The sequence below is a fragment of the Durio zibethinus genome, chromosome 1 (genome assembly GCF_047325235.1).
Source record: "Durio zibethinus cultivar Kanyao isolate XHJ-2024 chromosome 1, ASM4732523v1, whole genome shotgun sequence".
Classification (NCBI taxonomy): Eukaryota; Viridiplantae; Streptophyta; class Magnoliopsida; order Malvales; family Malvaceae; genus Durio; species Durio zibethinus.
The window spans coordinates 28,902,386-28,928,839 of record NC_143162.1 but is presented as its reverse complement, the minus strand read 5'-3'; the positions used below and the strand labels follow the sequence as shown (position 1 = coordinate 28,928,839).

The window sequence follows — 26,454 nt, the reverse complement described above, 5'->3', positions numbered from 1 at the left end:
TTATCCTTATACGCGTTTTGAAAAGATTAGCTTACAGGCCTTTTTTTTCTGTTTTTTAATTTATTTAATGTCGGTTTGATTCGCAAAAGGCTAAGAAAATGCTAAGAAATTTTATTTTAACATAATAATAAAGAACCTATTAAAAAATAATATATAGAACTTTTGACTTTGTCACATAGCCAATAAAGCATGATAATATGTAACAGCTCCATCCAATCATTATGTTATTTTTTTTCTTTTATTGGGTTTTTTCTCCATTAATTATTGAAAATTACCATTTTTCGATACCCTACATTGGTCCATATGGTTGCTGAATTTTCTTTTGTTTATGTACATCTTTTCTCATTCTCTTAGAAAAAAGTTACACGATTGAAAATGTCAAAATGATGTAAATTTTATCAAAAATTGCAAAACGTGCTTGAAAAATTTTACAGTTTGAAAACTAAATTGAAATATTTCGGAAGTTGAAATGAAACGTTTTATTTTTTTGAACTTGAATTTTTTAAAAATTAATTAAAATTAAAACTTAGCACTTTAACACTTACTTATATAACTATTAGCAAAATAAAATAAAGAGTTTTTAAACCACTTCGAGAACAAACATTTTTTAAGAAAATAACATAACCCACGTTAAAACAGAGTAAAAGGATTATGCAAATTGGCTTAGCTGATATGCTAGTGAGGTTAATTTCAAGGCGAAAAGATCTTTTTCATCGCTAAAAACGCGAAAAAGGCTAAATTCACGTAAATATCCCTTTTTTTTTTGTAATCATAGATTGTTACATATATTTTTAAACATGATAAAAATCATATGATTTTCTCTTTTTTTTTTTTTTTTTGCTAAATATGATTTTTTATTCTTAATTAAATTTTATATATTTATATTCAAATTAAAATTATTAAAAATTTAATCATAATCAAATTCATTGTGCATTATTAATCATTCTAAAATGAATTAGTGGTAGTGGATATCACCATTTGGGAGATAAATTTATTGAAATATTACGAAATTGTTTTAGATTAAGAAGTAAAGTTTTAAATTTCACAAATTTAAGTAAATATAATTTAATTTTTTTTGAAATAAAATATAATTCAATTCTAACATATAAATCATGGTGTTTTTTTATATTATATTTGAATATTGTTAATAATTTAAAACATGATATAATAACATAAAAATAATATAAATTTAAAATATAAAAGTAATATAATTTAAAATTTTAATAAAATTATATATAAATTTAATAAAATAAAAAAATATATTTTATTATTTTATAATAAGATAAATTATAATATATAATTTTATTATAAAATGCGCTAAAAATATATAAATTATTAATTTTTTAGATTATATAAATATACAAATGATAGATATCATGCAAGGATTAGAAGAGGAGAATTCCCATTGATGGTGCTACGGGACCACACCATAGGAAACAAGGGAAGGAGGAAGGAAGCATGACATTATTCTGTCAAATAGCTTCTCTGAGTCAGACAAGTTGGTAAAAACATGCAGACCAAGACAAAAGGACAAAAAAAATAGTGTTTTAAGAGATAGAAAAGTCTTGTGATGAAACTAAGAAGTTTCTGTCTATAGCAAGAAAGGAAGAAACAACGTGTGAGGTGAGTTTCTTGCTACTTTTCTTCTTCTTTTCTTTTTTAATGCTTTTGCTTTAGATTCCAGAAGATTGGGTTTTCCTTTTCATGTCTGGTCCTTTTGTTGTTGCAACTGAGATCATGGAATATTGATCTGTTCATCTTATTGTATATGGTATAGCTAAAACCCCTTGAAACCTACCATTATATATATATATATATATAATTAATATTTCCTTATCTGGGTGTTTTTTCTTCATTTTATTTATTTATTTATCTCTTACAAATTTGGGTTTGTTTCTATTTCTTGGTTTGTTGCTTTTCAATCATACCTAACCTCGCAAATCATAATCTAAAGTTTTTCACCGAAATTAAAAAATAACAACAAAGGGGGTATATTTTCTTTTGGGTTGGTTTTTGATTACTGGTATACAAGGTCAAAGCCTTTGTTTTTTCTCCCTTCAAACACAATTCTGAGGCTCGTCTGTTTATCTGGGGTTATCTGCTGAATTGCAGGGTTTCACTGTAGAAATAACGATCTTTGATGCTTCTTCTTGAGGTCTTTCTCATGTATCAGGTACAGGGGAGAGCCTTGATGTTTTGATCATTTATTTTATTTTTCTTCTTTTTCACTTTTAGATGATTGTTGAAATGATATATCAGTAACTTGTCTTAAGATTTTTTTAACTATGTTATGATCCTCTCGATGTGTTTGTATGTCATAATCACAGAATTTGAATGTTTTGCGTTCTCTTCTGTGTTGCCTATTGTTCTTAGCAAGTCTACTATGATAGAAAACACAGTCTTTTCTTTTTCCTTACAAATCAGTGTTTCTCAGATATGGAATTTGGTCCTTGTCAGAAACTATTTGGTAGACATGGTTGCTAATTTCATTTTTGGTTATGTTCCTTTTGGGAATTATGATTGTATGATCCAAGTGTTATTTGCTGAGGGATCTTTACCTGAAGACTGCCAAACGTATTTTGTGCTTCCAGCACTTATGTATTAATGATGTTAGTAAATCATGGGCGAAATGTTCTATTAATTAGTTATCTCACTCCTTGGTATCTTTTTAAAGTTGTTTCTGGTCTTGGAACACAGAAATTGCATTGTTGCATATTATTAAAAGAAAAAAGAACCCCGAAATGAGTTAAATTTGTGGGCTTTTTCACCATCCCTGACTTTTGTTTTCCTCTTCCAATATCTGCACTTGATAGCTGGGAAAAGGAGAGTGTTTCTGACATAATTGGTTTGGACCATTTTGCTTGACCTTTCACCATCCCCGCATGTGGTCTTCTGGGTCTAACTTCAATTATCGGATGATCAGAACTAAACAATGAAGGAATTCCAAATTCCGAGCTATTTGAAATCGAGATGTAGCTGCAAGGCTCCTTTTAGGGCTTTCAACAGTAATAGGTTATATGGTCCATTTCTTACATAGGGCAACTTGTTTCATGCTAACCTGTCTTACCTTGCTGCAGATGATTAGTCACTTACTGCAGATTATCTCATATTAATTGTAAGCTATTCAAGTTTATAACAAGTTTTGCTGGAATGAGCATTCTTTTATTTCATGTCTTGCATCAGTGTGCCTGTTAAGTTCCTCCTACTACTAAGAATCTGAGATGAGCAACTGCTTAACTTCTACTTGCAATTTGTTCTGCAGGATTCATTTTATAATACAATAATCTAGAGAGTTGAAACCATGTCTTTAGTAAGTTCTGCAGAACCAGCTTCAGCAGCATATAGAAATACAAAGCTTTACTCAATACAGGGTAGCAGTAACAATTCTGGCTTGTCCACTCAAATGTTTAGCTCTGATAAGCATAAGCCTGTTTACATTACTGATTCTTACAGCAGTGAGAGCTATGAGAAATACTTTCTTGACTCTCCTTCGGAAGAGCTTATACATCCATCTAGTTCTGTGATTTCAGGAAGTTCATTTCGCCCACAGGATTTCTCTTCTTACCAGCTAAGAGGTACTTCAGTTTTCTCCATCACTGGTAAAAAACCATTAAACTCTTCTGTTTCTTAATTAGATGCCCTAATATCTTTCAATCCAATTTTTTTTCTTTTATCAGGTTACTTGGAAATACAAAGCCGAGATACATTAGACTCTGATACAGATAAATTGAAACTGAAACTTCAAGAACTGGAGAGAGATCTGCTTGCTGATAATGATGTTGATGAAGATGATGACATGTTTGTCACGGGGCTACGCATGGAAATAGATGGTGAATGGTCTGATCCTATCAGGACAGAAGCACTCCATGAATCACCCAAGGAATCATCAACCTCAGATTCTTATCTCAGTAGCATCAGCAGTAACAAAAAGGTATCACATGTTTCATCTCAGACTCCGAAGCAAATGCTTATTAAGTGTGCTGCTATACTCTCAGAAGGCAACATTGAAGACGCTTCAGCCATAATAAATGAGCTTCGCCAGCTGGTCTCAATTCAAGGAGATCCTCCTCAGAGAATTGCGGCCTACATGGTTGAAGGTCTTGCAGCTCGCATGGCTGCATCTGGAAAATATCTTTATAAAGCTCTAAGATGCAAAGAGCCCCCTTCTTCTGATAGGCTTGCAGCCATGCAAATCCTTTTTGAGGTGTGCCCTTGTTTTAAATTTGGATTTATGGCAGCAAATGGTGCAATTATAGAGGCGTGTAAAGATGAAAAGAGAGTACATATAATAGATTTTGACATAAATCAAGGTAGTCAATATATTACACTGATTCAAACAATTGCTAAGCGGCCTGGTAAGCCTCCTCACTTGAGGTTGACTGGGGTTGATGACCCTGAGTCAGTTCAACGTCTTAATGGAGGTCTTGAAATTGTGGGACTAAGACTTGAGAATCTAGCAGAAGCACTTGGTGTGCCGTTTGAGTTTCAAGCTGTTGCCTCCAGGACTTCTCTTGTTACTCCATCTATGCTGGATTGCCGGACAGGTGAAGCACTTATAGTGAACTTTGCATTTCAACTCCACCACATGCCTGATGAGAGTGTTTCAATAATAAACCAGCGAGATCAGCTTCTTCAGATGGTTAAGAGCTTGAATCCAAAACTTGTTACTGTTGTTGAGCAAGATATTAACACAAACACATTACCTTTTTTACCAAGGTTTATTGAAGCATATAGTTACTACTCTGCTGTCTTCGAGTCTCTGGATACGACACTTCCAAGGGAGAGTCAGGACAGGATGAATGTTGAAAGGCAGTGCCTGGCACGGGACATAGTCAACATTGTTGCTTGTGAAGGAGAGGAAAGAATAGAGCGATACGAGGTTGCAGGAAAGTGGAGGGCAAGGATGACGATGGCTGGCTTCACTTCATGTCCAATGAGTCCAAATGTGATTGATATGATCAGGAAGCTTATCAGGGAGTACTGTGACAGGTATAAGCTGAAGGAGGATTTAGGCGGGCTTCATTTTGGTTGGGAAGACAAAAGCTTGATTGTTGCTTCAGCATGGAGGTAGAAATATCAGGTTTATGTCACTTTTACCCGTATCTGGCTTTAAATCAGTTTTGTATGGCCATTGTAACTATAATATTGTGTGGGATCCAGATGCACGCTAATGTATTATCTAAGTTGTTCCGGTAAAAGACTTGCTTTTTGTGCTGATGTAAAATCTCAGGGATGAATAGGGATTGCTAATTATCTAACATTTTCTTGAATAATATATGTTTCCAGTTGCTTTACAAATTTGAAATGTTTCTTTTCGAGCTCAGCCAATATGTTTTTTTGGTATTTGAGGCTTCAAGATTTGAACCTGATCACTAGACCTAAGAGTCTAGAACTCTAACAAGTCACACAACTGTCGGCGAGCTTACCAATACGTTGATTAGCCAAAAAAAATTGTAGTAGTTTCCACGTATTACATTTTTAAACTTGTCAATTTAGCAAGTTAGAGGATATAAGTTAATGCCAGGCTACAAAGCTAGGTACTCATTTCTTTTCCTTGATAGTGTTTGCTTTGTAAGTCACTTTGTAGGTCAAAATTGGCAAATTCTAGCCAATTTGAACTTAAGGGAAATGGTACAGGAAACATGAATCAAGCCAAATATTGAATTCTATCCAAATCAAACTGGATTAAAATAAAACCTGTGTAGGAATCTTCAATTCAGAAAGATTATTTTACGTAAAGGTTTTATAGCCATACCTCCCAAATGGAAAATTTTAATCCTGCTTTATAGTACAAAGTATTCCTTTTGGTACTTGAATGGAGAACACCTGAAATTGTGTTGGGACACCCATTAACTGTCTGATTAAATCCAAAAATATTGTTTACATAAATGTTTTAGTGTTGATGGCTTGATGCTCCGAACTCACCCATTAACTTTCTGCAAGGTTCCAATGCACAAAAAGTGAAACAAGCAGAAAAAAAAAATAAAGAGAGAGACAGAGAAGATGAAGTAGAAAGAAAACTGCATAAAACTCTTGGTAAACATTAGCACTATAGAATTTTCATCATAGATTACAAAATTTTCCCAGTATCCAAAATATAACTATCTTTTACGTTTTTCCCTTTGTGGGTGGAAGTAGGGGATAACAACATTAAAAGAATGATTGACTGATTGTCATTGTAAAAATAGTAATAGCCTCAAATTTTACATGAGCATTCCTCATCTCTTTCAAAAAATGCAAGATACATTAGTAGTGAATGGTATACCTAATGCTTCATGCCTACGGAACACAAAGCTAGTTCAGCTTAGGCTTTCTTCCAATACCCTTACTAGTTTCTCACGGGGAATTGCTGTTTCACTTTGCTCTGTCAGCATTTTCCTCAATCTTCATCCATGCACATGAAAAGGACAAGGAAAAACAAAATTAGAATTGAAAATTCAAAGGAAAGTAAATGTTGAATAAAAAGCTAATTATTGAGATGATGGGTTGAATGATTTATCTATTTGACAGCATATCCATATCTCATTAATCTTGTTGATGTCAAATCATATTTCCAACAAATATGGATAACATAAATTGAAACTAGAGATAAATGTTCTCTATCTTTTATTGAAAGATAATTTTCAAATATATAGAAGATCCAACATTTACAAAAAAGTCCACAAAATTAGAACACAATCGTCCAAACATAGAAATAAATAAAAGTAAGTAATGAGCATAAAAATAAATCCCAACAAATCAAAAAATAGATCTTGATTTAATACACATGCTATCAACACTCTTCCTCAAGCTGGAAAAGAGATATTTATCATTTTGAACTTGTCAGCAAGCATCTCAAAGTTTGATTTAGTTAGTCCCTTTGTTAGGATGTTTCCCACTTGTTGCTTTATAAGAACATAGGCTGTACAGATCATTCCCATATCAATATTCTCTTTGATAAAATGCCTATCAACTTCCACATGCTTTGTTCCATCATGATGCATTGGATTATGAATAATACCTATAGGATTCTTATTATTGCAATACAACTTTATAGGGTATTCCGTCAACATTTTCAGCTTTTCTAAAAGTCTTTTCAACCAAATAAGTTTACAAGTTCCTTATGCAAGGGCTTTAAATTCTACTTCAACACTACTTTGAGCAACAATAGACTGTTTCTTGCTCCTTCACATGACAAGATTATCCCAAACCTTCATACAATACCTAGAAATGGATCTTCTATCTTCAATTGATCTTGCGTAGTTTGCATATGTAAATGATTCCACATTTCTTTGATCTTTTTTCTCAAATAGCAACTCTTTACTTGGTGTGTTCTTCAAATACCTAAAGATCTAATACATGGCTTCAAGATAATCCTAAAATGGAAAGTGCATATACTGACTCACTACATTAACTACAAAAACTATATCATATCTTGTATGAGACAAGTAGATCAGCTTCTAACTAGTCGTTGATATCTCTCCGTATCTATTAGAATTCCTCTTTTCACTCTAAACTTCGCATTAAGATCATAGGTGTATCAATTGGCTTACAACCAAGCATACCAATATCTTTCAAGAGATCAACTGTATATTTCTTTTGAGAAACAATAATACCATTATTGTTCTTTGCAATTTTCATCTTTAGAAAGTATTTTAATTGTCCAAGATCCTTAATTTTGAATTTTTTTTTAAGAATTTTCTTTGGCTGCTCTATTTTTTTGGTGTCATCATCTGTTAATATAATATCATTAACATAAATGGTCAAAATAGTCTTTTTTCCATGTTGTGAGTGTTTGAAAAAAAAAGGTATGATTAGTTTACCATTGGCTAAATCCATGACTCCTTACTGAGTTTGCAAAGTGATCAAACCAAACCTTCGATAACTGTTTTAAATCATAGAGAGATTTCTTCAGTTTGCATATCCTTCTGTCATTGTTTCCCCTTTAAAGCCAAGAGGCAAGTTCATACAAACTTCTCTATGTAACTACCCACTAAGAAAGGCATTCTTGACATCCATCAAATGTAATGGCCAATTAAGATTAGCAACCAGTAAAAATAATACCTTTATAATATTTAATTTAGCAACTGGTGCAAAGGTTTCAGTGTAGTCTACTTTAAAAGTTTGTATAAATCCCTTTTACAACTAGGTAGGCCTTATGTCTCTTTATTCCACCATCTAAATTATACTTAATAGTAAACACCCACATACATCTAACTGATTTTTTTCTTTTGGTAACTATACAACATCCTAAGTCTTGTTCCTTTTCAATGCTCTCAACTCTTTAAGTATAGTAGTTTTCCATTCTAGGATTTTTAGAGCTGCATGTATATTTTGTAGATTTTAGTGACCTCAATCTTTGCTATCATGGCATGAAATATTGTAGACAAACTTATAAGATAGATAATTGGACAACATATGTTGAGTGTATGGTCTTACGCCTTTTTTAGTGCTATAAGTATGTCTAGATTATTAGATGGGTGAAGCAGGTTCAACATTTTTTTATTTAGATTTTACTTACGGATCAATTTCTTGACAATACGGTTAAGGCACAAAAGTTTGTACTTCATAAGGTAGTGGTTTACTTCGTGAATAAACATTGAGCTTTGTTTTTTGTTAAGAACTAAGCATAGATGAATTTGTTGGTGACCTAATAAAAATAATTGATGTTACAATAAGTGGAACGGAAAACTCCAAAAGTCTATTTTCACTTAATATATCTCCCTGAAGAGTTAGTTTTGAGTAAAATGGTTGATTTTCAAAGAATGTGACATATAATTAGACAAATGTTTATTTTGTGAAAAGATAATAACATTTTATACCCTTTTTTAATGGGAAAGTACCCAATAAATATACATTTTTATAGCTTTATGTTCTAGTTTCTCACAAAATGGACTTTTATTGTGACAAAAGATGTGCAACCAAAGACTTTTGGGAGTAAGAAAATAAACAACCTAGTTTGTGGATATGATTCAAGTAACATGTTCAGTGGTGTTTTAAAATTGAAAACTCTACTATGAAGTCTATTGATCAAGTATGAGGCTATTAAAATAGGATCTCTATAAAAAAAAAACTTAGAAACATTATTGGTAAACATGATAACACGAGCAACTTCTAATAGACAATGATTTTTACATTCTACAACCCCATTTTGTTGGGAGGTATTAACATAAAAACTTTGATGAAAAATCACATTTTCTTTTAGATAATCACAAAAAATTGAATTAAAGTATTACATTCCATTGTCTATGTGAAAATTTTGGATTTGAGCTTGAAATTGTGTTTAAGTCTTTTTGTGAAATTGCATAAAATTTGTCTTAACATCAAACTTATCTTTTAATAAGTAAACCCAACAAGCTTATTTGTGATTATCTATAAAAGTTATGAACCAAATCATTCCAATTATGTTATTTTCTTGTGCTTGTCCCCAAATATCATTGTGAACTAAAGAAAAAAATTTAGAAAATCCATATGGATGACTTGGATAAGAAACATGAATGTGTTTAGCAAGTTAACAAGTTTCACAATGAAAGGAATTGATATCTTTATTCTTAAGAAAAGAAAGAAACTGAGTTTTTAGATATGAAAAACTAATATGTCCTAACCTATTTTGCCATAACATAATTTCATTAGAAACAGAAACATATTCACCACTTGGAGCCAAAGCTTGCTTATTCATTTGTTGAGGATCTTGAAGATAGTACATGCCTTTATGCTCCTTAGCATTGCCAAATATTCTTCTCGAAAGTAAATCCTAAAACTCATAATATGAAGGATAGAACTTAGCTACACAATTCAAGTCATTTGTCAATTTACTAATAGTTATTATATTACATGCTAAATTAGGAACATGCAAGACTGAAAATTGTTTCATATTAGCAATTTTAATGTTTCTTTTTCTAGTAATAAAGGATAGTAATCCATTAGTAATGCAAATCTTAGAGTTTTCAGGACATGGATTATATGTTAAAAGTAATTCATGGCATCTAGTCATATGGTCAAACGTCTTAAAATCTATAATATAAGAATGTGTAAAATATGATTTTGCACCTAAAATAAAGAGATAGCTCTCTTTTTGTGCAATTATGCACTTTGGAGTAAGTGAGGAAATCGGTTCAGAAGTCACTTCTAATCCATTTTCAAAAGGCATTGGTTATGGCTGTTTTAGCCATTAGAAAAGAAAAAAAGTCAAGAGCAAACCTTATACTAATACCATGAAACTAGAGATAAAAAACAATGTTCTCTATCTTTTATTAAAATATAATCCTCAAATATATAGAGGAATTAACATTTATAAAAAAGTCCACAAAAATAAGATATAATTATCCAAACATAAAAATAGTTGAAAATAAGTAATGACCAAAAAAATAAATCCCAACAAATCAAAAAGTAGATCTTGATTTGATACGCATGATGTTAACATAAATTCACAATAGTGACTGAAGACTTATGAATGAATCAATGCAAGCTTATTTTATAGAAAGTTGAGAAAAATAAGTAGTTATTAGGTAGTAGTAAGCATAAGTCACCCTACGCTTTAACTTCATCAGCATTACTTAGCAAAAAGAAGAAAAAAAATTATGAAACAGGAGGAGATCATAATTATCCCAGAGCTTACTAATTACACATAGTTGCCCCAATTTGCAAAATTAATAAAAAATGAAAATATGGTAACTAAAGATTGCCAGTAAATGAAGTTGACTCTAGCATATAAGTGATTCAGAATCTACAAGTGCATAGATCATATAAGTGGTAAATTAAGATCGTTCTCATGATGATTGTAAATAGAGTTAATACTAAGTACTGAAATTATAACACCTAATTATATTTAGACAAATTGAAACTAATATGTGAGAACTAAATTAAACTACCTAACTAATTAAATCTAATAAAGCAAATTCAGAAATCAAATTATCATGCAAAGATACTGAATTAACTAAAACTGAAACTAAAATCTTAACAAACTTAATTTAACTCATGAAACCTTAAGAACAGCAAATTAAACCTAATCTAACGTGCTTGAATCATAAACAATATTGTAGACACCTTATTTCATCCTGAGTTATCATTGAATCTTGGGTTAGTTGAATTGGGCTTTGAACCTAACCTTTTTGGATTTGACTTTATCATTTAAGTATTAGGCTCATATTATATTTTGGACTCAATGCAAGCCCATTTGTTTTATTGTTTCATTTATTTATTTTTACTTTTATCATTATTCTAAAAATAAATAAAAAAGAATAAAAAGGGATATATCAAGTGATAAACATTCTGTGTTAGAAATTTGGAGTATTGGATTAAATTTTTTAAAATTTAGTGTTTTTGAACTCAAAATTCAAATTATAGAAGATAAGATGTTTGTTTTTTGTTTTTTTAATTGAAATCCTATCTTCATCATGTTATTTAAACGGTTGTTTAGAATATCAAAAGGGGAAAATAAAGTGAAAAATAAGGGTAGAAATACAAAACAAAACCCAAAGGCATTAAAATGAAAAATGCAAAGAAAAACCCAACAATTATTGGCAACTCCACCCTATTTTCGTATTTTTCTCCACCATACTGTCACTACCATCACAAGCACTATATGAGTCTTTAATTTATCATAGCACTGGCATCCTTTAGCCACAACCACCAAGCCTTTTATGCATGATTATCATTCCTAACTACAACCTTTAATTGCCTTAATCCATAGCCTACATTCTCCAATAATCAACATAGCACATTCAAACAGAGAGAAAATCATAAAAAAGAATCTAGCAAAAAACACAAGCAGAAAGAAAATCACCAGCCAAAAATCCATCACCACCAAACTACCTAATCCTACGACCCACCACACTGCCTAATCCTACGACCACTAAAATTGTCATTATCGGTAACCCAATCACTCACTACGGAAAATCAATCAACGAAGACCCAAAACCTAAAATATTGAGACTTAATAGACAATCAAAATACAAAAAATCAAAATCAACCTAATATCAGTCATAATGAGCAGTAAAAAAGTTAGCAGTGGTTGTGACTTACATCAGTGGACTGATGATAATCAAAGAGTAGGGTTTCAAGTGCAGGATTCTTGACTGAAATTTTAAGATTAAAGAAAGTAAAAAGCAAAAAAAAAAAAGGTGGGTGGTAGTGGTGACTTGATCTGTAATGGCAATAGTGTCGATGATGCACCAAAATTTGGAAAAACCCATCAATCTTTTTGAAGCTTGAGTTTCTTAGTTAATTTTCTAGTGAGAAAGAGATAGAAAAGAGATTATATAGAAGAAAATGAAGAAGAAAAGCTTGAAGGGAGAGCTTTAATGTTTTCCCATATGTAACATTTTGGATTACTAGAAAAAGATCAAGCCATACTCTTATAGCCAAGCCTTTTTAAGCCAAGTTGAGCACATATTTTTTGGTATTTTTTTGTGTTATTTTACTTTTTTACTTAATTATTTTTTAATAAATCTTTGTTCTAAAAAAATAAAAATAAAAATAAAAATAAAACTAATTTCAAAATTTTGAAAAAGTTAAAGAATCAATTTTCCTTAAAAAAAAATTTCAAAAAAAGTTTTAAGGAAAAGTTGAAGTATCAATTTTTCTTAAATAAAAGAATAAAAAAAAAGATTTTAAGGAAAAGTTGAAAGTATCAATTTCCCTTAGAAAATAAAAATTTTTCAAAAAAATATATTTAAAAAATATTTTTAAGAAAAAGTTGAAAGTATCAATTTTTCTTAAAAAGTAAAATTTTTTTCAAAAAATAAATTTCACAAGAAACGTTTTTAAGGAAAAATTGAAAGCATCAATTTTTCTTAAATAAAAATCTTCTCAATTTCAAAAAATGTGTTTGGAAAAAAAATTGAAACTATCAATTTTTCCTTAAATAAAGGCATTAATTTTTTTAAAAAAATGAAATAAGAAAAGAAATCTTAGTAAAAAGTTGAAGTATTAATTTTTCTTTAAAGACTTTTAAAATGTTGGATAATCAAATGATGGAGCGCATACAATAGAAACATCAGTTTTTTTGTATACTCTTGAGGTAATAAAATTTTCTTAATTTTTTGCCAAAAGTATTAGAGTTAATTAAGAATAATTTCTAGTAATTAATTATCTGATAAGATTTTTAAGGCTTAATGGATTACACGAAACCAAGTTGGTGTCATCCTTTGATGGGCATTGTAGGGGTGCTATAACCTTCCTTACATGTAATCGTACTCTAAGACCTAGTTCTGATTTTGTAGACATTGAATCTACCTTTTAAAGGTACCTAAGTCAAACTTAAGATTTTTTTTTAAATTGGGATAGATTCAGTTAGGTGGCTAATTACACCTAAATAAAAAAGATTGGTGGTAACTCCTAAAGTGTATGTCTAGCGATAGGTCACTGATTTATATGTTATAACAGTTTGCCAACTCCGTTGGGGATATGCCGAGAGTCAAGTCAGCAAATAAATTTGTGTTATCCAAAAGCCTAATAAAATTGATTTTTTTAAAGATTTTTGTTTATTTATTTATTTTGTTTATTATGTCATTCATATTATCCATTTGCATAATATGAGCCCTATACCCAAGCTCTGTCCCTCTAAGAAGGAGTAAAGTACTTATGCTTTCGTGAGGTTTTAATGCCCCCGTAATGGCTAGCAAAATACTTTAACTCAAATTGAATCATTTTTGCTTATAGTCTATAATGGATAAGGATCGGAGTACTTTACTAGTCTGTTATGGACAAAGATCTAAAGAACAATTTGAGTACCTTTAGATTATTAACCTTAAACCATATATAGTGACCATAAGGAACCTAACTTGTAGTTAGAGCCTTACTTTCCCCTTTTGTAAAAAAAAAAAAAAGAAACCAATAGTTAAGTTACATTTTTGTAATGATTGATTTTTCTTGTATGGAAATTAACTTTTGTACATTTCATGTTGCATGAGTTTTCATGATAAGGTGCATGTTAGTTGTATTTTTTTTCATTTATTTTTCTTTCATTTAAACAAGATAACATTAGGCTGTATATATTTTTGCATTCACTTCGCATGTATTGACTTGAAATTTTGGTGGTTGAAATCATGTAAAATTGCATGTTAGTTAAATTTTTTTCCTCTCATCTATTTTTCTTTCATTTAAAGCAAAATAACATCAGGCTACATATATTTTTTATATTCATTTCACATGTGTTAACTTGAAATCTTGGTGGTTGCATATTAAGATCATTTTTATAATCCTTTTTTCATGACATAAGCATTTAGTGAGGCAAACATCTTAATTTGTGGTAATCAAAGGTTCAAGGATAGCTTGACCGTCGAAGACTCCTATCCAACCTACCCATCATCCATACAATACTCGATCGCAAATAAAGCAAATGGAACATGAGCAAAATAGCCGCATAGATAAGATTGAGAAAGCTCAAGAAGAGTTAAAAAAAGAGTTGGCAAAGATGATAGAAATGCTAAAAACATTAGATAAAGGCAAGACAATAGAAAAGACCTCCAATTTAAATGAGAAACAAGATATCATGAATCCTCTACACCTTCCCAGGTTTGGCCCAAATCAAGGCCAATCTTTTAAAAATACATAGGCCCCATATATGCCATTTTCTGGACATATGCTTACACATATCCAGAAGTACCATTTTGCAATTACATTAACCCTACCTTTAGGGTAAAAGCATATGATCCATTTGAAATTCCTGATTTTAATGATCCTAAAGAGAAAGAAAGATTAAAGATAAAGATTTTTAAGGTGATCAAAGATTCAAAAACCCAACAAATGAACCTTTTAGAAGAAAGAGTGTGAGCTATCGAATGAATGGATTATTTTGACTTTACAGATGCAATTAAACTCTGTTTAGTCCCAAATATAGTCATTGCACCAAAATTTAAAGTCTCCAAGTTTAAAAAATATGATGGGATAAAATGCTTGATAACCATATTACCATGTGTTATCGCAAAATGGTTGCCCATGCTTATGATGAGAAACTACTGATGCATGTGTTTTAAGATAGCCTTATCGGCTCAATAGTGAGATGTTACATCTAGTTAGATTGAGCCCGTATCCATTCCTGGAATGATTTGGCAAAGGCATTCATTGCCTAATACTGACACATTATAAACTTAACTCCAGATCATTTATCTCTACAAAGTATGAAAAAGAAACCTTCTAAAAGCTTCAAAGAGTATGCACAAATATGAAAAGATGTTGCTGTTCAAGTTTAACCACCTCTCACTAAAAAAGAAAGCATAATTTTATTTATGAGTACTTTAAAGGCTCTATATTGTGAGAAAATGATCGAGAATACCACTAAGAATTTTACTGATATGGTGATCTTTGAAAAAATAATACAAAATGCCATTAAGAGTGACAAGCTTAAACAAGGAGACACCTCAAGTATGAAAAAGGTATGATGTCTAAAAAAAAAATGAAGCTAAAGCTGTGTGTTTTGAAGGATAGCAGCTCAAAAGTTACGCCCCATACCCACAACCAATATCTCCTACCTATTATCTAGCCATTAATCATGTTGCACCAGTCTCTTACAATCTTATTTTATAACCAGTTTATCAACCAACTTTTCAAACACCTACATATGGGCCTAGTCCATCACTACACTAGTTTTAAGGCCTAACAGCTAAACAAATGGTTTAAGAAGGCCTTGAAACAACCAAGAAAAAACCTATATTAATGCTATCCCCATGATTTACATCGAGTTATTCCCAAAACTAGTCAATAACAACTTGGTATCTCCAGTTATTCTAGAACCATTGAAGTCACCCTATCCTAAATGGTATAGTGCTAATGCCAAATACGATTACCATAATGGGAACATGGTTCATTCTATAGAAACTTGCCATGATTTCAAGCATAAGGCACAAAGTTTGATTCGACAAGGCTTTATGAGCTTCAACGAATCAGGGAGATCGGATGTCAATGAAAACCCTTCGCTTGATGACATAGAGATATAATTTTGTGAAGGACAAGGACGTTAACGTTGGTTGAAAGTCACTTGTCATTTTAGGATTTCTTTTAGAGTAATGCTAGGTTCTTTATGTAATAAGATTTCATTTTTTATCATTTTAATAAAAGGCAAGTTGATGCATTTCATTATATTTTCTCTTTTATCCAAACCACTATTTTATGCTTTGTTATTTTCTATATCTTTTTTTTTCCTGTTCTCAAATTTAAAATAATGAATGTTAGGATAATGATAAATAATAATTCTTAGATTTAATTTTGAAAACTTATTCATATTGATCTATGAAAGCTATTTGAGCAAAAAAAAAATAAATCTGAGAGCACATATCATTTATGAAAAAATGAAATGGACATGTTTTAGAAGTATCCATCAATTTGTCTTTGTTCAAAATATGGTCTTAAAAAAAAGCATTCACATTTGAGATGAAAAATGGCCATCTTTCTTTTACCATTCATAAAAATAAAATTTTCCATTGCCACTTTTTTTAGGTTTGTTATGATTTTTTTTTAAAAATTCCAACCAAGGATCACCCTTCACACTGATAATAAAATTTGGGAAGAAACTTACTTGAAAAGAGAAAAAACAAAGAATCACAAAAAGGTTTCAAAGATAGAGAGTGAAAAAAAAGAAAAACCCCTTATACAAAAAAAAAAACCAGAAAAGAAAAACAAATGCCATAAATGACTTAGGGTAATATCATGAGAATTTTTTGTGAGGAATAAGAAGAAAAAAGAAAAAGAAAAGTGTGAAAATGATGTGGAATGAGACAAAGTGCCAAGTTGCATTACATGATGAGAAACGATTCTTTGGTTTGAACCCTTTAAACATATGTTTTGAGCCTAATTTATCCATTTTTTATGACCCCTTTACCATAGCCTACATTATAACCCTTAAAAGTTCATTTTGATAAAATGTGAATGGTCAAGTTGAATGATCATATAATGAGCTAAGGCATGCTTGTAATAAAGTGATGGAATTGTAATTTGTTCTTGTATTTTAAATATTGATATGTGGGGGATATAAATAATGGATGAAGAGAAAAAAAAAAGTGAAACAAATGAAAAAAATGAAAGAATGAAAAAAATGAAAAATGAAAAATGGGAAAAAAAAAAAAAAAAAGGAAAACTCAAATTGAAAACCCAAAGGAGCAATTTGGGTAAAAAAAATATGAGTTGAAAACTAGAAGAACAGTTAAATATATGAAAGATAAATGTCATTTAAAGATCCTCTGAAATTGGGACAAATTTTAATGACCTCAAAATGATTTTGAAAGTCAATGAAATGAGTTTTTGAAAAAGAATCCTGGATTAATGTTAAAAATTGTCTAAATATTCATTCTTTAGACATTGTCATATCATTTAAATACTTACCCTAGTTACATGCTTTAAATATGTTCCTTTGCCTATTTGTTTTTGTACCAGGCTTGTTCTTGTATTGACTACCTTATCCCTTAAATCACCTTATCCTCTTTCATTTTTGCATCCTTAGAATAAATTAAGAAAATATATGATTGCATTGTATTTGTCATAAATTGAAATGATAATGAATGAATGACAATATCCATAAAAGATTCATGTATTCCTTTGAAAAGAAATCTAGGATGATAGGGGCAAAAAAATGAAAAAGATGAAAGAAAGCTAAGAAGATGATTTGAAAAAGCAAATGTGGTACCCAAGTGGTGAATGTGGTGAATATGGTGATGCATCAACCGATAAAATTTGTGGGTTTTGACCAAATGCTGAAAATAACATGGATCGATTGATAAAATTGGTGAATTGATTTTGAAATTGTTAGTTCTGGGAAGTTGAAAAGGAAATGTGAGATAGTAGAGTCTTGAGAACCTTATTACCATAATTAATTAGAATTTCATAGTATTGATTCTAATGACATCTTCATTTCATTGTTGTTTGAATAATACATGTACATAATTCAGTAAATATTTAAATCTTTATTTTAATGATTGCATTTGCATCATGGTTTGGACATGCATTTGCATCATGCAATGAACATTTGAATCATGGTTTAGAGTATGGCATCTGTATTATTGTGAGAATTTGAATTGTTGCATTTACATCATTGAGAAAGCATTTGCATCATTATCATACAAAATTTTGACTTTGGGAGAATTTCAAACTTTTGAATCCTCGAATAAGGAAAAAATTTTCGATGAGATTTTTTTTTAACATGGAAAACATTCTAAATTTTAAAGTTGTGAAACCTTTTGAAGAAGCATTTTCAATGTTGAGGATGATTTGTAAAACCTCCAAGCATAATTTCTAAGAATTTTTAAATGAGAATAGTTGAGTTTTAAATGATAATCTTGAAAATTTTTTAATGTGAATCCCCAAAGTTTTTGAATCAAAATCCTTGAAATTTTGGATGAAACCTTAAATTTTTTGAATGAAAACCTTTGAAATATTGAATGTGAAAGACTAAAGTTTTTTGAATGAGAATCTTTGAAATTTTGGTTGTGAATCCCTAGAAGTTTTTCGAATGTAAATCTTTGAATTTTGTGAATCTTCAATTCTTGTAAATAAAAAGATCTTGCAAATCTTCAATTCTTGTGAATTTGAGTTTTTATAAATCTTCAATTCTTGCAAATCTTTGAGTTCTTGCAAATCTTAACTCTGGCAAATTTTCAAAATCTTACAAATTTTTAATTCTTGCGAATCTGAAAAATCTCAAGAATTTGAAGTCTTGCGAACTTGAAATTCTTACAAATCTAAAAGATTGAAAATTTGAAAATTTTGCGAACCTTTGAAATATCGTGAACCTTCTATTCTTGCAACTTTGAGTTTTTGCAAACCTTAAATTCTTGTGAAGGTGAAAATTTTGTGAATCCGAAATTCTTGTAAATCTCTAGTTCTTGCGAATCTCTAATTCTTGTGAATCTGAAATTCTTGCGAATATTTGAATCTTGCGAATCTTTGAATTGCGAACCTTTGAATTTCAAAATTGTGATTTTTTTTAACTCAAATTATGAATCTTTAAGTTTCAACTTATATTGTGAAATTTTTATTATGAAATTTTTGAATGTTTCAAATCATGAACCTTTGTAATTTCAAATTTTCATATTTGTGGTGAAGTCAAACTTGAACATTTTGGGTGTCTATATATTTGTGCAATTCTTGTTTCACTGAAACTAAGCAAAAAGGGCAATTGTTGACACCATATTTCATCTGGGGTTATCCTCGAATCTCCGATCAGTTTAAATTGGACTTTGGACCTAACCTTTTTGGACTTGGCTTTATCATTTGAGTAATAGGCTCATATTATAGTTTGGACTCAATGCAAGCCCATTTGTTTTATTGTTTTACTTATTTATTTTTACTTTTATCATTGTTTTGAAAATAAATAAAAAAGAATAAAAAGGGATAAATTAAGTGATAATGTTCTGGTTTGAAATTTGGAGTATTGGATTAAAATTTTGAAATTTTAGTGTTTGTGAACTCAAAATTCAGATTATAAAAGATATGATGTTCAATTTTTTTTAATTGAAATCCTATCTTCATCATGTTATTTAAATGGTTGTTAAGAATATCAAAGGGGGAAAATAAGAGTGAAAAATATAGGCTAGAAATACAGAGCAAAACCTAGAGGCATTAGAATAAACAATACAGAGAAAATTGGTAGCTCCACCTTATTTTCATTCTTTTCTCCACCATACTATCACCACCATCACAAGCACCATACGAGTCTTTAATCTACGATAGCATTGGCAAACCATCCTTTAGCCATAGCAACCAAGCTTTTCGTGCATGATTGTCATTCCTAGCTGCAACCTTTAACATCCCCAATCTATAGCCCACCTTCTCCAATAATTAACATAGCATATTCAAACAGAGAGAAAATCACAAAAAAGAATCTAGCAAAAAACACAAGGAGAAAAAAAGCAACCAACCAAAAATCCATCACCGCCAAATTGTTTAATCGTACGACCTACCAAACTGTCTAATCCTATCAGCACTGAAATTGCCGTTATTGGTAGCCCAAACACCCACTACTAAAAATCAATTAGCGAAGATATGAAACCCAGAATACTGAAACTTAATAGACAATCAAAATACAAAAAACCATAATCAACCTAAGATCAGTCATATAAGCAGTAAATAAGTCAGTGGTAGTTGTGACTCACATTTATGAAGCGATGATGATTAAAGAGTAGGGTTTCAGGTGCAAGATTCTTAACTAAATTTTAAGGTTAAAGAAAGGAAAAAGCAGAAAACAAAAAGAAGGGTGCCAGTGGCGTCTTGTGACGGCGACAATGTTGGCGATTCATCAAAATCTGGAGAAACCCATCAACCTTCTTAAAGCTTGAGTTTTTTGGTTAATTCTATAGAAAGAAAGAGATAGAAATGAGATTATATAAAAGAAAATGAAGAAGAAAAGCTTGAAGGGAGAGCTTTAATACTTTTCCAAATGTAACATTTTGGATTATCAGAAAAAGATCAAGCCACATTTTTATAGCCAAGCTGAGCCAAGATTTTTTGGTATCTTCTCTGTGTTATTTTGCTTATTTACTTAATTATTTTTGAATAAATCTTCGTTCTAAAAGAATAATAATAAAGATAAAAATAATTTCAAATTTTTGAAAAAGTTAAAGAATCAATTTCCCTTACAAATAAAAATTTTCAAAAAACGTTTTAAGGAAAAGTTGAAATATCAACTTTTCTTAAATAAAAAAAATAAAAAAAAGGTTTTAAAAAAAAAGTTGAAAGCATCAATTTTCCTTAGAAAATAAAATTTTTTCAAAAAAATATATTCAAAAAAAGTTTTTAAGGAAAAGTTGAAACTATCAATTTTTCTTAAATAAAAAAATAATAATAAAAAAAATTTTAAGAAAAAGTTGAAAATATCAATTTTACTTAAAAAATAAAGTTTTTTTCAAAAAATAAATTACACAGGAAACGCTTTTAAGGAAAATTGAAAGTATCAATTTTTCTTAAAATAATAAAAATTCAAAAAATATATTTCAAAATAAATGATTTAAGGAAAAGTTAAAAGTATCAATTTTCTTTAAATAAAAATCTTCCTAATTTCAAAAAATGTATTTGGAAAAAAAATTGAAAAACATCAATTTTTCCTTAAACAAAGGCATTAATTTTTTCTACAAAAAATAAAATAAGAAAAAAATCTTAGGAAAAAGTTGAAGTATTAATTTTTCCTTGAAACTTTTAAAATGTTAGATAATTCGACGATCGAGCTCCTACAAGAAAAATAATAGTTTTCTTATATACTCTTAAGGTGAGAGAATTTTTTTAATTTTCTGCCAAAAGTATTGAAGTCAATTAAGAATAATTTTTAATAATTAATTATTTAGTAAGATTTTTAAGACTCAATGAATAATACGAAGTCAAGCTAATATCATCTATTGATGGGCATTATAAGGGTGCTATAACTTTCCTCACACTTAATCATATTTTCGGACCTAGTTTTGGTTTTGTAGACATTGAATCTACCTTTTAAAGATACGTAAGTCAAACTTAGAATTTTCTTTTAAAACCAGATAATTCAATTAAGTGGCCAATAGCACCAGAATAAAAAAGATTGGTGACGACTTCTAAAGTGTATGTCTAGTGATTTGTCACTGATCTGTACATTATGACAAATATAAATAAATTTAAATTACAACTAATAGAATTGAATTTATGCAAATTAAACTTTACATCGTGCATAAACATTAAACCTAATTTAATAACTTGAAATCATAATATGTACAACTAAATTTAACTTGAGAAAATTGAAATCAAATTAAAGCATAACTAAATCAATCTTAAATTGCATGAATTGAACTAGAATATAATTAAAATAGCAAATTAAAGTAAATAGCAAGAATAGGAAATTAAAGAGCTTGAACTTGAATGAAATCAAAACATATTTTAAATTGCTTGGAAATTGAAATTAAATTTGCAAAAATTTAAATTAACTTGAAAGAAGCTAAATTGAACTGAAAACTTAAGAAAATAATGGAAGAAAGCTTAAAAGAACAATGGATGATCTATCACCTTAAGCCTTAAACTGAAAAAAACTTGAAAGAACAAGAAAACAATGAAAATAAACCCTATAAAGCTATAGGATGGACTGTCACCCAAGCCATACTTTTTTTAATGCTTAAAACTAAGTATTTATAAACAAAGAATTCTAAGGTAGGTTCGATAGTCTTGCACTCTAATAAAGCAAACTTCTTGGTTTGATTAAGGTAAACTTCTTGAATGAAAGGGTGAACCTTGGTGGCATTAAAGTAGAACTCTTCAAAGAAAGTCTTTTAGACCGAATCTTGGATTCTAGATAGTAAGTAGCTACTGCATTTTCTCTTCTTGATATGTTTCACTTTTTTAAATAAAAGAATAGAAGGGATTTCAGAGTTTTTTGAGAAAAGAAGAATGGGTCAATTTTATCAACTTAGATACCTTTTAGAAATTCAAAAGCTGAATGTTCTTGGGCTTTTTCTTGCTTGCATGAATTGAGCTTCTTTCTTGGAGACTTCTTAAAGAGTTTCTCTTCAATTAAAAATTTTAAAAGAATAATTTTGATTTCTCTTATGCCACCTCTTTTTTATTCAGCCTTTATATTCATGCAGTCTTATTCTGATTAGAAATAAGTGCAAATCCAAATATAGATAAGAATTTCCAATCAAGGTAAGAAAACCAAGGGTTGTTTAGACTTTTCCAATATGAACAGAAGCCTCCAGGTAATCTCTTTTAGCCAATGAAAAAAGACTTGTTGTCATTTCATCCATTAGTAATCTCATGCATACACACCTACATAAGCTACCATGGACTTGCATTCAATTTGAAATTACAAATCTGACCTTAATCATAGCCAAACATGCCCTTCTTGATTCTTGCATGAATTTTCTAAATTTTTCATCAAGATTGAGCTATTCTAACTCTTTTAGGTTGGGCAAAACAAATTTGGCACACTTTTCACTTCAAGATTTTCAAGAATTCTAAGAACTTCAAGAATCATCAAGAACATACAAAGGACAATCCAAGATTCATTCCAATGTATCAAGAATCATCAAGAATTGATCAAAAACTATTATGATTCTTCAAGATTCAATCTTTCTTGATCAATTTTTAATGATTTTTCAATCTTTCTTTCAAGATTTCCTACAAAACAACAAATTAAACACATTAGGAGTAAAAATGTAAGCTCGGAATACAAGTCTAAATAACTCTATTTTATGGAGTTATCAAACCTCCAAATTTAAACTTTTGCTTGTCGTTAAGCAAAATAAAACTAAGTTAAAATAGAGAATAACATATTAAAGATATAACATATACTCTTATTCTCAGAGTCTTATAGTTTTCTAAAAACTTGCATAATGAATGTAACTTAGAGAAAATCATAAGCATAAATTAAACATCATATTTATTCAAGAGTAAGCTCCTTTTCAATTGTAAATTTTCGTGTGTATGTGTAAATAATCTATCTCATCTCCATACAAAAACATTTAATTAAAGTTATACAAACATGAAATTAACACATAATCTTAAAAACATGCACAAATTTCATAAGTTTACTTTTCATATATTCTCTTCACTAATGTAGCCACATTTAACCTAAGATCAATAGCCCTTTTACTAGGCTTGTAATGTCAGGGTAAGGTTAAGATATGATAAGGGAAAATTTAAGCTCATAAACCTTGAGCATGCATTACTTATGATCTCTTTCTTTTGATAAAAGAGCTTTCAAGAATTGTAATACTCCTAAACTTAGATTCTTCTCTTTTTTTCTTTTCTTATCAAACAACAACTTCTTAATGATTTGCATATATACCTTGCTGTTTTGATGCTTTCATTTTTTTTTTTTGCTAGATTCTATTTTTCTTTCTTTAAAAGCTATTTTCAATTTTTCTTTCCTCTATTTGAAACAGAATTAACACAATGATTTCTTTTCAACCTTAAACTTCACCCTTCCATTCCAATGTAACATAGCTATCATATTTATCTTTGATTGATCCATATGCACAAAAGGGTAGAAGGATAAAAATAATAATCAAAATGTGGCGTTCTATAAGTTAAAAACAAAGAAAGATATATAAAGGCTCAAAAGGGTGACTATGGATAAACAATATAAAATTACCTTGAAAGGCTTAAACAGTCCAAAGATGGCTTAAATCGTCTCCTTAATTAAGTGTAGTCTATGATTTTACCTAAAAAGATGCTTAAGCAAATTCTAAAGTAAGCACATAACTTTATAAATCAATGCAATCTCATATCTACATAAGCTTTAACTAAACATACATACATCTCAATGATCAAAACTAAATGCTAAAAAATATGAAAATATCACAATTAAAAATAAAAACAAATTCCAAAAATCATCTCATGCTTTCACTACATTCATTCTTCTCTATTAAGCTATATTCAATGTCAATCAAAATTCTATCATTAAATTATAAGAAAATAACTAAATGAAGCAATATAATGATTATAGCATGACAATTTAAGCTCAAAAATAAAAAATTTTAAAAATTTTGACAATATTTTGTACAAAAATTTTCTTTTCTAAACTTCGGTGACATTATCCTCAATGTGTTAAAATAGAACAATAAAGCACTAAAAAGAACCGAGATACTCCCCTAATTCACCAAGAATTGATTCTGAACTTTGGAATTGTAGGAATTCTTCATATGTAGTACATCAGTATAATTTTCTTTATTTTTTGTTCCTACGAAAGCAAAAGCAAATAAACAAGCATTACATGTGCCTAATGAAAACTGAAATAAAAAAAATCTAATCCTAAGTATGAAAACCTTTAAAAATTAAAACTTAAGTTGCCTCTTAAGCTGATTGACTAAGCAGTGTTGAGTTATAGTCAATTAGCTTGATTATCTCAAAAATCTTCCCTTAAAGTGGTTTGAATGGCCTAAAGATAGATGGATGTACATAGTGTACCATCTTAATAGGAACTTCAGCCCAATATTCTTGTTCATAAAAACCACAATCATTAGTTAATTCAAAATATAACAAAAATTAGTTACTTGAGGTTTAAAAATATTAAAGACACCACTTATTGATGCTTGTCAATATTTTGAATTTGAACTTCCATAATAAGCTCTCTTTCTTTGACTTTTTCTTCTTCTTAGTACTTCAAAGTCACCAAAGTCTTTTCTTCAATAAACTTAGGTGATGTAGGCTCTTCAACATCTTTTTCTTCTTTCATATAGATGATTACCTCAAAATTTTCTTTGCTTTCTTCCAATAGAGTAGATTAAGTATCACTAGGAAAAGTCTAATAGGGGTGGTTATTGATAACTTTAGCAATTTGACCCACTTTATCCTTAAGATTTCAGGATTGATGCCTTTTGGTTCTGAAGCAATGCCTTTTGATCTTGAATTATAGAATAAAAAATTGCTTCCAAAGTTGTCTTTTCCTTTTAAGGTAGAGCTTGATAAACAATATCACTTGAATGCATAAGCTCTAAAGAAAATGATGGCAACCCTTGATTACTATTCTAAAATTGATGTTGATGACTTTCTAACTTGAATTGTAGGGAATAGGATAGCTCTTACTAGCATGGCTTCCTCTACATATTTTATAATAAATAGAAGGACTTTGAATGGCATTTACCCAAAAAGTGTTGAATTTTTCATATTGCCATTGATACTCATTGGAAGCTTTTACTTCTAGTAGTTTATAAGCTTCCTAAATAGACTTTCTCATTAAAGTTCCTTCAGCTGTAGCATCAATAATAGTTTTAGTTGAGTCAACTAAACCATTGTAAAAAGCATGTAATTGAACCCACATTGGAATTCCATGGTGAGGACATCTTTGGAGCAAGTCTTTATATCTTTCCCATGCTTCATAAAGAGATTCAAAGTCATATTACCTAAAAGATATGATGTCATTCCTCATTCTCATTGCTTTTGCTGCTAGGAAGAACTTTGCTAAAAACTTATAAGCTAACTCATCCTATGTAGTAATAGAATTTTGAAGAAATGATCGTAACTAATTCTTTGCTTTATCTCGATGTGAGAATGGAAAAAGTCAAAGGCTAATGGCATCGTCAATAACACCATCATATCTGAATGTAAAATAAATCTCTAAAAATGTGACAATATGTGTATTAGGATCTTCGTTGGTTAAACCTCTAAACTAGACTGACTTCAAGATCTTTAGGATAAAGTCTTGATTGATTTCAAAATTGTTAGCTTCAATTTTAGGCATCTTAATGGTCGATTGGATGTCAACCACTCAAAGTATGGCATAATCTCCAAGGGTCCTCAGCTCCCAAGGATATGCCATATTATCCTACATTAAGAAAACAAAAAATTAAAAATAAAAAAGGTATGAATTACAATTAGGCATGCTTAGTATCGATATTAGCATTAAACTACACCAATCCCCGATAATGGCATTAAAAACTTGATTGAGAATCTACAAGTGCATAGATCATACAAGTAGTAAATTAAGATCGTTACCACAAGAATTATAAATAGAGTTAATACTAAGTATCGAAATTATAATACTTTAATTATATTCAAACAAATTAAAACTAAAATGTGAGAACTAAATTA

At 29.8% G+C, this 26,454-nt stretch overlaps 1 protein-coding gene and 1 non-coding gene across 13 annotated transcripts; both read left to right on the top strand.

The window, feature by feature from the left end:
* Window positions 1-1,578: 1,578 nt before the first annotated feature.
* Window positions 1,579-5,298, top strand: LOC111312227 (scarecrow-like protein 1). Of its 12 annotated transcripts, none has more exons than XM_022912299.2 (5): window positions 1,579-1,623; window positions 2,113-2,173; window positions 3,263-3,371; window positions 3,531-3,575; window positions 3,678-5,298. In XM_022912299.2, the coding sequence occupies exons 3-5, from the start codon at window positions 3,302-3,304 to the stop codon at window positions 5,069-5,071; spliced, it is 1,509 nt and encodes a 502-aa protein (XP_022768034.2). In that variant the 5' UTR covers window positions 1,579-1,623; window positions 2,113-2,173; window positions 3,263-3,301; the 3' UTR covers window positions 5,072-5,298. The 12 variants fall into 12 exon arrangements, with proteins under 12 accessions (XP_022768034.2, XP_022768033.2, XP_089620241.1 ...); XM_022912298.2 differs by having other exon boundaries at window positions 3,531-3,599; XM_089764115.1 differs by adding an exon at window positions 2,814-3,115 and having other exon boundaries at window positions 3,263-3,575.
* A 20,390-nt stretch (window positions 5,299-25,688) lies between these two features.
* LOC149520515 (small nucleolar RNA R71) lies at window positions 25,689-25,795 on the top strand. The gene has a single exon (XR_016326694.1). It is a non-coding gene; the product is annotated as a small nucleolar RNA R71 (small nucleolar RNA).
* The last annotated feature ends 659 nt before the right edge of the window (window positions 25,796-26,454 follow it).